Genomic DNA, 13111 nt, shown 5'->3' on the forward strand with positions numbered 1-13111 from the left:
AAAAAGGTCAGATGTAGAAGAACAGGGAAAAAGGACCGCTCACCTTTAATGCTGTCACCCGGGCAAACACCAGGTTGGTCAGAGCTTCACCAACGGCCATGCGAGCTCCCGCCGCCGGACTCACAAGCGCTTTGATCGGCTGCTCACCGATGGCGGTGGCCGCGCCCTCGAGGCTGAACGGCGACAGGGCGACGACGGCCACGTCTGCTAAAGGCGTGTGAAGAGGGCCGACACACTGCTGCTGGGCGATCAAACCCGTCACAGACCTATCCACCTGTGTAAGACACGCACACTTGTAAGACTCACAATATATATTATATATAGTGTATAATAGACTGTATTTATGTTATTCACATGTGAATAATGCTGTATAGTAGACTGTATTTATGTTATTCACATGTGAATAATGCTGTAAAATAGACTGTATTTATATTATTCACATGTGAATAATGCTGTATAATAGACTGTATTTATATTATTCACATGTAAAAAATACCTAAGTGTTTATTGTCTATTGTGAGCGAACTGTGGTGCTAAATTTCCGCCAGGGATCAAAGTACTTTCTATTTTATTCTATATGACCACCCAGGATGGGTATCATTAATAATATAATTTATTTTCTAAGGAATGCTCGATACGATATTTTCACTCTTGATACGATACTCATATTTATCTGATATGCTACCATAGTAAATACTTCTATTATTTCGTAGTGTGGAATGTTAGAAACACTTTGACCATGTGAAATTAGATAGAACCTTTATTTAACCAGATAAGAAAACCCATTGAGATCAAGATCTCTTTCACATGGGTCGAACAGAACAACGGTAGGTATGACAAACACTAATCTTAATGCATAAAAAGTACATACTTATTATCATTTTACACTGTAGAATGTTAGAAAAGGTTTGATCAAGTGAAATGACTCATAACATTGGTAGATATGAAAATCACTAACCAAACAGATTTACACTTTTGAAGTGGAGTTTTAATCTGTTTTTTTGGCAACACCTAGTGGTCACAATAATTCATTAAATTAATGACGCAGCGTGTTAAATGATGCACACATTTGTTACCAGATACTTTCTACTCCGCTTCTGCTTTAAAGGCTTTGTATCTTTAAGTAATATGCAATTATAATTATTTAATAGTTGTTTATATTGACAAATGTCATGTTTCAGACTGTGATATTGTTCAATTAGGTCACTATTAAGTACTACTAGCCTGTGTGCTTAGCTGTTGTGTAGCTGCAAGCTCCTAGTAGCCTACCATGTTCATCTTTTGTAAAAGATTACACTAAAATACAAGAAAAGACCAACCTTGTGTGCTTATGGAGGACATTTTGAGGTAATTGGTTGTACATTTTTACATAAGTAAACACTCTACATTTATATAGTTTATATCAGACATTTTAGATCACATGTGTCAAAGTCAAGGCCCGCAGGCCAGATCCGGCCAGCAAATGAATGATCTATGGCCCCCGGGATGATATTTGATTAGTATTAGAACCGGCCCGCAGGTCAGAGCCACCTGCTGCTGTTTTGCACGCACCAATACTCCATCAGTGTTGGCGCTGGGAATTTTCAAAATGGGGTCCCAGAGACCCCATCAAGTCATACAAATGGGGTCCCACAGTAAATTTTTGGGGTCCCACGTTTTTGTTATTTTGAAAACAAATGATAAATGTAGACATTATCCTGTTATATCTCACATACGTAAATGTATTCAGTTATAAACATTCATTTACTTTCTCCTTCCCTTCTTGGATCTAAACTTTACCGCTGCCGGTATTTTTATTGTAATATTTTCAGAATGAGTTTGTTCTATTTTTGGCCAAAGTAAGACAAAGAAAACAATCTGAAGGTGTCTTTATTTTTTTAGTTTTAATGCCATGATTTTAATAGTCCGTATGCACAGATTTTCCTCCATGCGGCCCCTGAGCTAAAATTAGTTCGACACCCCTGTTTTAGATGCAGGCCGATACCATTTGATGCTTCTTTTTTTGCTGATATCAACCCAGAAGTGAAGTGAAGTGAAGTGAATTACATTTATATAGCGCTTTTTCTCAAGTGACTCAAAGCGCTTTACATTGTGAAACCCAATATCTAAGTTACATTTAAACCAGTGTGGGTGGCACTGGGAGCAGGTGGGTAAAGTGTCTTGCCCAAGGACACAACGGCAGTGACTAGGATGGCGGAAGCGGGGATCGAACCTGCAACCCTCAAGTTGCTGGCACGGCCGCTCTACCAACCGAGCTAGGCCCCTATTTTTTAAATTTACTGTATGAATGGAATGTATGTGCAGTATAAGCAAGGTTACAATGTGTGGTTGGGGGTAATAAAATCAGATTGAAGTACTGTAGCTGCCTTAAGGTGTTGTGTAGTAAACAAACCTTGTTGGTCAGATAACGTTTGGATGCCACAGCAGGCAAACGTAACACTCTCTCAAGGGCGTCTTTGACCGTCAGCCCGGCAGGAAGAACCAGGGGTCGATGGGTCGGCGCCAACCGCTCCATCTTGAACTCCTTCTGGGGCATCTTTCCCAGGACCCACTCCAGCTGCAGGTCCACAGGATGGCGCTCTCTGCTGGCCTGGTCGTGACCTCTATCTTGGTCGTCAACCAGCACGATCTGAGGGAGAAGAAAAGAAAACCACTTGACTACTGAAAGGCAAAGTTTAGGACGGATGAACTCGAGTCGGGCAGAAACGCACCCTGCCGTCGCCGGTGATGTTCCCCACAAAATCCACGGGACATTTCTCCCGCTGACACACCCTCTCCAGGAAGGACCTGTCTGCCGGGCCGAGCAGCAGCGCGTTGCTCTCCTGATATTCCGCCCCCCACAGCTCCAGCACGCTCAGTGTGGGGTCGCCTTTCTAGAACAACAGAGCGTTTGCTAGCATGAGGTTAAAAACAAATCCTGCCATTTCACCACGCACCTGGAACCTGCTGCAGTAGATCACAGCCCCAGCAGGCTCGCTCAGCTCCTTCAGAACGTTGCCTGCACATAAAAAGCGGTCTTGAGTGTGTTTCATCATTCGAATGTTCACACACCACTCGGCAGTCCTCCCACCGTTGCCTCCGGCTCCCTGGTCATGTATGCTGCAGATGGGGTTTCCGTCGCTTCGTTCCAGGCACGCCCGCAGCGCCCGGTTCATCTTCTGCTCCATCTCGGCGTCTCCTCTCTGCACGGCGCCCAGGTCTCGGTCGCTGGAGTTGTCGCCTTGCACCTGCGGGGACCAAACATGCATGGAAGTAGTGATGTTGCTGCATCAGGTGCCAGTAATGATCACACGTGTGGCTTTAGTGGCCATACTTGAACAGAGGAAGCTGCTCCTCCTCCCACGCCGATTCTGTACACGGGGCCTCCGATCTTCACCACTTCCATCCCTGATTTGATGAATGATCAGTGTGAAAAAAAATGCTGTCACCTGCACAAGCTAATGCATGCGTGTTCAAAGTGCAGTCTGGGGATCATTTGTTTGCTTTATTACTAGAAATTCTACAGACAAAATGAAACATGACAGAACATGGCCTGTTGTCTTACAGTACAGTACCACTTTCCCATAAATTATTTTATTTGTGGCAGAACACCAGGAATAAATTTGGCTCTAACCGTTTTCCTCACTTAGCAGAATTATAATAAAACTGTTCAGCTTGTTGTTCCAACTCCGTATAGTAGATGGCACCATAATAGCTTGTAACACCTCGAAGCACCTGCCACAGAGGGTTGCCAACTTACCACTTTAAAGTTAAAGTACCAATGATTGTCACACACACTAGGTGTGGCAAAATTATTCTCTGCATTTGACCCATCACCCTTGATCGCCCTCTGGGAGGTGAGGGGAGCAGTGAGCAGCAGCGGTGGCCGCGCCCGGGAATCATTTTTGGTGATTTAACCCTTTATGGCAATAGCTAGCGCAGGGATCTCAAACTTGTGGCCCATTTGCAGCCCACAGGCCCATATTTTGTGGCTCTCTACTTAAAATCATAGTTTAATGCACAGCTATCAAACTCAAAGCCCGGGGACCAGATTTGGGCTGTCACATCCTTTTATATGTTGCGCAAAAGCCTGGAAATAATAAGCCTCAATAAAGTTCTTTACCATCTATCTCCATTTTGACAGAAAAAAATATACATATTGTAAACTGTTTTAAACTATAACAGTATCTAATGATGCAAAAAATTATATGTCATCATACATTCCTTTTTTTTGGGTTAAAATGAAAACAGGTACTCAAATACTTGCTTGACTTATGATTTCAAAGCATGTTATTCATCAAATTATACACTGTAAAAATTTAAATAGAATTTACGGTCAAATTTTACTGTAAAAAAAAAAAGTTGTACCATTTTTACATTTACAGTACATTGTAAAAACTGTAGATTTTCCATTAAAGAAAACCCTGGTGTCTCAGTCTGCAAAATTTTACAGTTTTTGTTTTGCTTACTTTAATAGGCCGTAAAAAAACCAACATAAATTTTACTATAAAATTCTGCGGACTGCGCGGACAGTTTTTAATCGCAAAATATAGATTTTTTTTCTCTACAGTGTACATAAAAATGAATAATAAAATACATAAGCAATTGTGTGACAATATCATGAGGCAAATCCTTATACATTTATATGCATATATTATTCACGGTTGTAGAACTGTGATGTGACTAGGGCTGCAACAACTAATCGATTAAATTCGATTATAAAAATAGTTGGCGATTCATTTAGTCATCGATTCGTTGGATCTATGCTATGCGCATGCGCAGAGGCAAATTTTTATTTTTTTTATAAACCTTTATTTATAAACTGCAACATGTACAAACAGCTGAGAAACAATAATCAAAATAAGTATGGTGCCAGCATGCTGTTTTTTTTCAATAAAATACTGGAAAGGATAGAAATTTAGTTTGTCTCTTTTATCCGATTATTAATCAAAGTAATAATCGACAGATTAGGCAGCTAATAGTTAAATATATTACAGCAATCTTGAATCCCACTATAAAGAATGGTCCAAACACAAATATTACAGTGAAACAAACACACATTAAACACCACAAAGAGCAACTTCCAGTATGCACGTGGAAGTGTCTCTGACCATCTCCTAGGGAATTCAATTGTTCAAATTCAAATTACCATTAATATGTTTCACAATTACCAAATCGATTGAATAAAGGTGTTCAGTCTTGTCACTCGCTACTGTCCACACATACAAAAACAGTCCCAGAGAAGCAGCTAACAAGTCAGTCATGTTACAGTAGATAGACGATAGATTATACATTTAATTATAACAAATCGCTATCATTAGCGGACAACACACAAAGCTAATGACTGAGTGTATACACGGGCATAGTTACATCATTACGTGCTAAAAGCAGTTAAAGGCCAGGTATAATGCTTAAAATACATTGGAAAGGCATCCGTGTAAAGGTTGCAAATTGTCAAATGAAGTCACAAATGTAAGACATTACCAGTCTCCGGCAGCTCTTTCTTCACATGTGCATCCTCAATCGAGCCGAGACCACCACTGAACATGATGGGCTTGATCCACTCTCGCCGCTCCCCGCTGGGCAGCCGCATGCCAAAAGAACGGGCAAATCCTAGCACATAAAACATGAGTTTGGGTTCTGTTGCGTTTTTTTGTGCTGTAGTGTGTGCAGCAGTGTCTCCCCACCTGATAGCACAGGTTCACCAAACTTGTTGCCGTAGTCAGAGGCGCCATCGCTGGCCTCAATGGCCACCTGCAGCGGGGGTGCGAAGCTGGTGGGGTACTCCCAACCGTCTCCTTCACACTCCCAGGGGAGGACATAACCTAAAGGGGACACCAGCAGGTGTTAAACCAGTTCCTCCTTGAAAACCCAGGTGTGTTTTTGGACCTGGTATGTGCAGGTTGCCAAAGCAGTATCCTGCGGTGCCAGCGATGACATGGCCTCCTCGCCCCGCACTCTGGACATCACGGATGCGGCCCCCGGTTCCCGTGGTAGCACCGCTGAACGGAGCGACCCCTGAAAGTGGAGTTAGAAGTCATTTTTAAGTGTCCCACGTATTTTGCTGACTATAGAGCGCACCGGTATATTAGCGGCATCCATTAAATTATAGGGGGAAAAAAAATATTCCATACGTTACACTGGACTGTAAACCGCAGATTTATACGTTGTTAAATGAACTATTCACAGAAAGATTCTGTAAATGTTAGTTTACATACCTTAATTGTATCTGTAACAGCAGTAAAACGGCTGATTAAACAAAACAAAAGTAATCATCATGGACCCACGAGCTGCGGAAGCTAACTCTTCAATCAGCTAAACAGACTCAATAACTTCACGATGACGTCTTGGTGAGCTTACTGAGAAATTTGTGAAACTGAAACAATACAAAAAGAATGCCATTAAAAGTAAATAATACTAACAATACAACCAAAAAAAGTCTGCGGGCTATAGAACGTTTTCTATTGGGGCTCCAGTACTCAGGAATGCCCTCCCGGTAACAGTTAGAGATGCTACCCCAGTAGAAGCATTTAAGTCCCATCTTAAAACTCATTTGTATACACTAGCCTTTAAAGGCCTACTGAAACCCACTACTACCGACCACGCAGTCTGATAGTTTATATATCAATGATGAAATCTTAACATTATAACACATGCCAATACGGCCGGGTTAACTTATAAAGTGACATTTTAAATTTGCCGCTAAACTTCCGGTTCGAAACGCCTCTGAGGATGACGTATGCGCGTGACGTAGCCCGGCGAACACGGGTATGCCTTCCACATTGAAGCCAATACGAAAAAGCTCTGTTTTCATTTCATAATTCCACAGTATTCTGGACATCTGTGTTCGTGAATCTGTTGCAATCATGTTCATTGCATTATGGAGAAAGAAGCTGAGCAAGCAAAGAAGAAAGTTGTCGGTGCGAAATGGACGTATTTTTCGAACGAAGTCAGCAACAACAGTACACAGCCGGCGCTTCTTTGTTTACATTCCCGAAAGATGCAGTCAAGATGGAAGAACTCGGATAACAGAGACTCTAACCAGGAGGACTTTTGACTTCGATACACAGACGCCTGTAGAGAACTGGGACAACACAGACTCTTACCAGGATTACTTTGATTTGGATGACAAAGACGCAGACGTGCTACTGTGAGTATGCAGCTTTGGCTTCTAAACATTTGATCGCTTGACCGTATGTGCGCAACTTTTTTTTGCGTATGTACGTAACTTTTTTAAAATATATAAGCTTTATGAACCTTGGGTTAGGTGAACGGTCTTTTGGGCTGAGTGATTGTGTGTGTTGATCAGGTGTTTGAATTGTATTGGCGTGTTCTATGGAGCTAGAAGCTAGCATAGGAGCTAGGAGCTAGCATAACAAACACGCAGGTGTTTTTATGCAGGATTAATTTGTGGCATATTAAATATAAGCCTGGTTGTGTTGTGGCTAATAGAGTATATATATGTCTTGTGTTTATTTACTGTTGTAGTCATTCCCAGCTGAATATCAGGTACCGTGAGTATGCAGCCTTGGCTGCTAAACATTTGATAGCTTAACCGTATGTGCGCGTCACGTACCGGTACGTAACTTTTTAAAAATATATAAGCTTTATGAACCTTGGGTTAGGTGAACGGTCTTTTGGGCTGAGTGATTGTGTGTGTTGATCAGGTGTTTGAATTGTATTGGCGTGTTCTATGGAGCTAGGAGCTAGCAGAGGAGCTAGGAGCTAGCGTAACAAACACGCAGGTGTTTTTATGCAGGATTAATTTGTGGCATATTAAATATAAGCCTGGTTGTGATGTGGCTAATAGAGTATATATATGTCTTGTGTTTATTTACTGTCGTAGTCATTCCCAGCTGAATATCAGGTCACCCCCGGCTCTCACAGCATCTTCCCTATCTGAATAGCTTCAACTCCCCACTAGTCCTTCACTTGCACTTTACTCATCCACAAATCTTTCATCCTCGCTCAAATTAATGGGGAAATTGTCGCTTTCTCGGTCCGAATCTCTCTCACTTCATGCGGCCATCATTGTAAACAATAGGGAACTTTGCGTATATGTTCAACTGACTACGTCACGCTACTTCCGGTAGGGGCAAGCCTTTTTTTTTATCAGATACCAAAAGTTGCAATCTTTATCGTCGTTGTTCTATACTAAATCCTTTCAGCAAAAATATGGCAATATCGCGAAATGATCAAGTATGACACATAGAATAGATCTGCTATCCCCGTTTAAATAAAAAAAATTCATTTCAGTAGGCCTTTAAATAGACCCCCTTTTTAGACTAGTTGATCTGCCGTCTCTTTTCTGCTCTGCTCCCCTCTCCATGAAGGAGAGGGAGGGGGGCACAGATTAGGTGACCACAGATGAAGCGCTAGATGTTCAAAGTCGGGGTGGACCACTCATCTGTGCATCAGTTGGGGACGTCTCTGCACTGCTGACTTGTATCCATTCAAGATGATCTCCTGCTGGCCCCACCATGGACTGGACTCTCACTATTATGTTAGATCCACTATGGACTGGACTCGCACACTATTAACTAGATCCACTCGACGTCCATTGCACCGGTCGCCCGGGTGGTGGGGGTCCCCACATCTGCGGCCCCCTCCAAGGTTTCTCATTGTAGCCCATTGGGTTGAGTTTTTCCTTGCCCTGATTTGGGATCTGTCGTTGTGGCTTGTGCAGCCCTTTGAGACACTCATGATATAGGGCTATATAAGTAAACTTTGATTGATTGATTGATTGAACACAGACGCTGGCGTTACTACATTACGATAGCATGTGCAAATATGCATGACAACACTCATACAGACATCACACATGGGACCGTTTAGTAAGTATAAACAGTTTTAGTTATATTGTAAAACTTATCAACGTTGCTTGGAGTTGTGAATGAAGAATCCATAAGAGTACAACCACTATGGACTGGCAGAAGACTGAACGGCACTCTACTTCCGGTTTAAAGCACTAAATAGAAAGACACTGCAGCACCTGCAGTGAGCAAACTCTTTCAACAGATGGCGCCATGGCACAAACAATGAAACACCTCAGTGTATCTTTAAAAAAAAACTATTTTCATTAAGGTTGTCAGCGAAGAAAAAACTGTAAATTAGCTGCACCAGCTTATAAGCCCCAGGGTTTAAAAAGTAGGAAAAAAGTAGCGGTTTCTGGTAGTTATAACGCAGGAAATTGTAAAGTGTTCTCACCTGTTGGGAAGTTGTGCGTCTCAGCAGTGAAGATGACATGTCGGAGAGAGCGACGTGTCTCATATGGACTGGCTTGGGATGTATCTTTGGGGTACATGAACTCCAGCTCCAGTCCTTTGATACCACTACACACACACACACAACGTTGTCCCTTTATAACGGTTTACATTTAGCATGTCGGTTTTTGTCCTACCTGCTGTTGTCGCTGAACTTGATGACGTTGTTCTGGTTGCTGTGCTTCTGCGTGTCCATGATGAGCCTGAAGAGGGTCTCCTCTTGCTCCTGGCCGTCGATCACCACGCGGCCTCGAAAGAACCAGTGACGACTGTGCTCGCTGTGACACCAAAATGTGCATTTCTTAAATAAACACACAAAAAAACTAATTTAGTCAGTGGTACCTGTTGGACTGGGCCAGGTCAAAACATTCCACACTGGTGGGATTCCTTTGAATCCTCTGGAACATGGAGGTGTAGAAGTCCAGATCCCAGGAGTCAAAGGCCAGACCTAAGTGACAGAGACACGTGAAACACCCTTACTGGCAACCATGATTCATGCAGGCAGGAAGAACATTTACACAGTTTAAATGGGACCAAAAAAGCCCCCAACTCATAAGTGTTAAAAATAAGTCACATATCAATATATATTATTTTCACATCAACTTCAGATCTGTCTTTTCAGCAATGACAGTTTTATAGTAAAACTCATTACATTACATCTGTTTGCTCTTTTATCCACTTTTTTATGCATTATTATTTTTAAAATATGCAGAGGGCCGATAAAAAATTACCTGCGGGCCTTACTTTGGACACCCCTAGGCTTAGAGCATGCATGTAGAAGAAAAAGGAGCGCTTAATTTGCTTACCCTAACCCACCTACAGCACAGCAGGGATAGGGGAACATTTTTTTTGATCGGTTATCGGAGCTATTTTTATCTAATGTCTCGATGTGATCTCATAATTCCTCATATCAGCCCAATAAACATCAGTCTAATATTTATCGTGAATCTCTAGATTTTTTCCAACCAAGATCTCCTGACCTGACCCGGTTTCCCTAATGTTTAAAATTGATTTAAACGTGTATTTATTAACTATGGGAGGCATGTGGGGTTTAGAGTATCACAAATAGGCATCTTTAGAGCTTTTTATGCCTGCTTGCATTATATGCGTTTTTTTGCAGGGGTTTGGAACGTGACCCCTGCTAAAAAAAAAAAGAAAAAATACCTTGTATACGAATCAAAACTGAGCATAAACTTAGAGCAGTGAGTCCAGTATAATTATCATTGTCACAGTTGTGTCACACACATGCAAGATAATTAGAAGCATCATGGCAGTCCTGTGACTTGAAGCAGCTCAGTAATAATGTTAACGGGTCAGGTGACCTTATTACCTCCACCAGGAAACAGAGAGCAGCAAGACTGAAAAAAGCATGAAGAGAAAAAATAGGAAAAAAAAAAGGTAGGAGTTGAGATTAAAAAAGAAAAAAAGCAAGAAAAAAATTAAAGAAAGGCATTTTACCCAGCTCGTCGTTGGCCTTTTCCAACGCTTCCCGCCCTTTTCCCAGGATGTCCACTTCAAAGACGGGCTGCGGTTTAACGTCCACGGCAAAGGAGGAGATGGGTCGCTCATAGATGCACTCGGTCATGCTGTCGTGCAGGAAGCTAATCAGCTTCTTCACGTTGCCCATGCTGGTGGCGTCCTTCGGCTGGAGGAAAACCAGAGAAGTAACAGGGCGCAAACAAACAATACAGTCTATTTATTTTGATACAGTAAGAGTAAATAGGTTTTAAGTAGGGCTTTTTTTCCCCATTTAATTCAGTTAAAGAGGCAAATTTAATAATCTTCACCTTCGTTGTTTCTTCTACAACTTTTTTCCACTACTAACAACAACAATAGTATTAATGATGATATATGTAATCCAGGACATTATTATTTGCGTGTCCTTGCCTTGATAAGAAACCTTCGAGACAGCTCCACTCGTGTCACGTCCTTGAGACCGGCACTCTGGCAGATGGACACAGCGTTGGTGGACCACGCTGTGGAGAAGTTCAGCCTAAAGAGCATGTGAGAAAAATTCACTAAAAAACTAAATAAATATAAATGATAAATGGGTTATACTTGTATAGCGCTTTTCTACCTTTAAGGTACTCAAAGCGCTTTGACAGTATTTCCACATTCATCCATTCACACACACATTCACACACTGATGGAGGGAGCTGCATTGCAAGGCGCTACCAGCAGCCATCAGGAGCAAGGGTGAAGTGTCTTGCCCAAGGACACAACGGACGTGACTAGGATGGTAGAAGGTGGGGATTGAACCCCAGTAACCAGCAACCCTCCGATTGCTGGCACGGCCACTCTACCAACTTCGCCACGCCGTCCCCAACAAAAAAAACATTTTGATCATGATTTTATGAATGTATTTGATATTCTTTTACTTTATTGGATGTTTATTTAATTAAATTTGAGCCGGTAAAAAAAATGTACTACAGTTTTTTGGGGAATATTGCCGATCAACACATATTGTTTTTCCTTTTTTGAGGGATTCTAGTTTATAATATACGGCAAGTACGAGATGGCTAACAATGAAGCTAATGGGAGTCCTCTATTGTGCTCATAAATCCAAAAACCGCCAACAAAACTCTATTTACATGCCGTGACTTGCATATTGCATTAACAAGTATTAGCAAAATTGTTATTTTAAGCGCCAACACAGAGGAACTACTTTTAGCCGTAACTGGCTACTGCAGCTATTGACAGAGAGCTGCTGCATCGCCTCTGAGTTGGTAAAAGTTCATTCTAGATTATAAATCATGCCTCTCACTTGTATGGTAGAAGGCTGTGGCAATAAGATGAAAAGTTCTTCAACTTTCACATTCAATTAGACCCGTTTGCGGTCACATTTTTTTTTTACTTGAGGAGTGAGGATTGTAATTAATTCATCATCTAAACGGGGAACACAAGTCTTGATGAAAGATATAAACATCCCATCCATCTGCATCCCAGTGACAGCAGACATTGTACAGTAAGTGTTTTATTATGTTGGTAGTTGATATTTCTTATTTAGTACTTAGCAATACTGCTACATGATGCTTAGTGTTTCACTAAAGCTGCATCTGTTTATCACACAGCTTCTTAAACTTGTAGCTCATCCTCCTTGTATTCAGGCTCGAAAATATAAGGTTCTGGAATATAATTTTTTCCAAAGATCGTTATTGTCTCCCATGAAGTCTGCCATGATTAGTAGTAGTAGTTGTTGAAGGAAATCAACAATATGATGCGTATTGTGAAACTAATGCGCTGCCGTAAGCTTAAAATAGGCAAAATACAGTTAATACTACATGTTATTATGAATGTTACTACATTACATATATTTATTGCAGCATGTATAAAAACATTGGAGGTTTTTCAAGAGTGCTTTATACCAGGAATAGATCAAATTCCATTACTTCCCTTGTTTGTCACCTCTTGCTAGCGTTTATTTACGAGTTAGAATGCATGAAAAAAAAAAGATGTGTGTGATTTACTCACAAAGATTTTGAATGATAGGCAAAATTCCCAAAAAGTGCAGTTCCCCTTTAAGAGAGCAAATTACAACTGTATCTGATGACACCAGACTGACACTGCATGTGCACATATTCAGTTACATTTTTCCATGTGAAATCTAAGACTGCAGCCCAACTTGCAATCTGGATCATAACATATCTGCATGAAAACAAAGCAATGTTATTCTTTTATGTTCAACTCGTAAAGGGTATTTAAAAAATACTAGCTGAGATAGGCTCCAGCACCCCCCGCGACCCCGAAGGGAATAACCGGTAGAAAATGGATGGATGGATGGATGGATTTTCTGTCTTTTTAAAAATTATTTGTGTGAATTTCTGACAAAAATAATGGGAACACAAGAGTATACAGGAAGTTACACACGC

The 13111-nt window shown here is 41.3% G+C and overlaps 1 protein-coding gene across 3 annotated transcripts in view; it reads right to left on the reverse strand.

Annotated features, from left to right (window-relative positions):
- Positions 1–13111, reverse strand: part of pfas (phosphoribosylformylglycinamidine synthase) — a 33804-nt gene that overhangs the window by 15691 nt on the left and 5002 nt on the right. For all 3 annotated transcript variants that reach the window (XM_062038626.1, XM_062038625.1, XM_062038627.1), the window contains 14 exons: positions 11130–11235; positions 10701–10887; positions 9585–9690; positions 9380–9520; positions 9187–9311; positions 5869–5997; positions 5667–5804; positions 5464–5592; positions 3314–3387; positions 3071–3227; positions 2937–2998; positions 2712–2873; positions 2393–2629; positions 44–274 (listed from right to left, as the gene is read on the reverse strand). In XM_062038626.1, coding sequence (XP_061894610.1) covers positions 44–274; positions 2393–2629; positions 2712–2873; positions 2937–2998; positions 3071–3227; positions 3314–3387; positions 5464–5592; positions 5667–5804; positions 5869–5997; positions 9187–9311; positions 9380–9520; positions 9585–9690; positions 10701–10887; positions 11130–11235 — 1984 coding nt within the window. The remainder of the gene's footprint in view (positions 1–43; positions 275–2392; positions 2630–2711; positions 2874–2936; positions 2999–3070; positions 3228–3313; positions 3388–5463; positions 5593–5666; positions 5805–5868; positions 5998–9186; positions 9312–9379; positions 9521–9584; positions 9691–10700; positions 10888–11129; positions 11236–13111) is intronic.

Source organism: Entelurus aequoreus, linkage group LG27 (assembly GCF_033978785.1).
Source record: "Entelurus aequoreus isolate RoL-2023_Sb linkage group LG27, RoL_Eaeq_v1.1, whole genome shotgun sequence".
Classification (NCBI taxonomy): Eukaryota; Metazoa; Chordata; class Actinopteri; order Syngnathiformes; family Syngnathidae; genus Entelurus; species Entelurus aequoreus.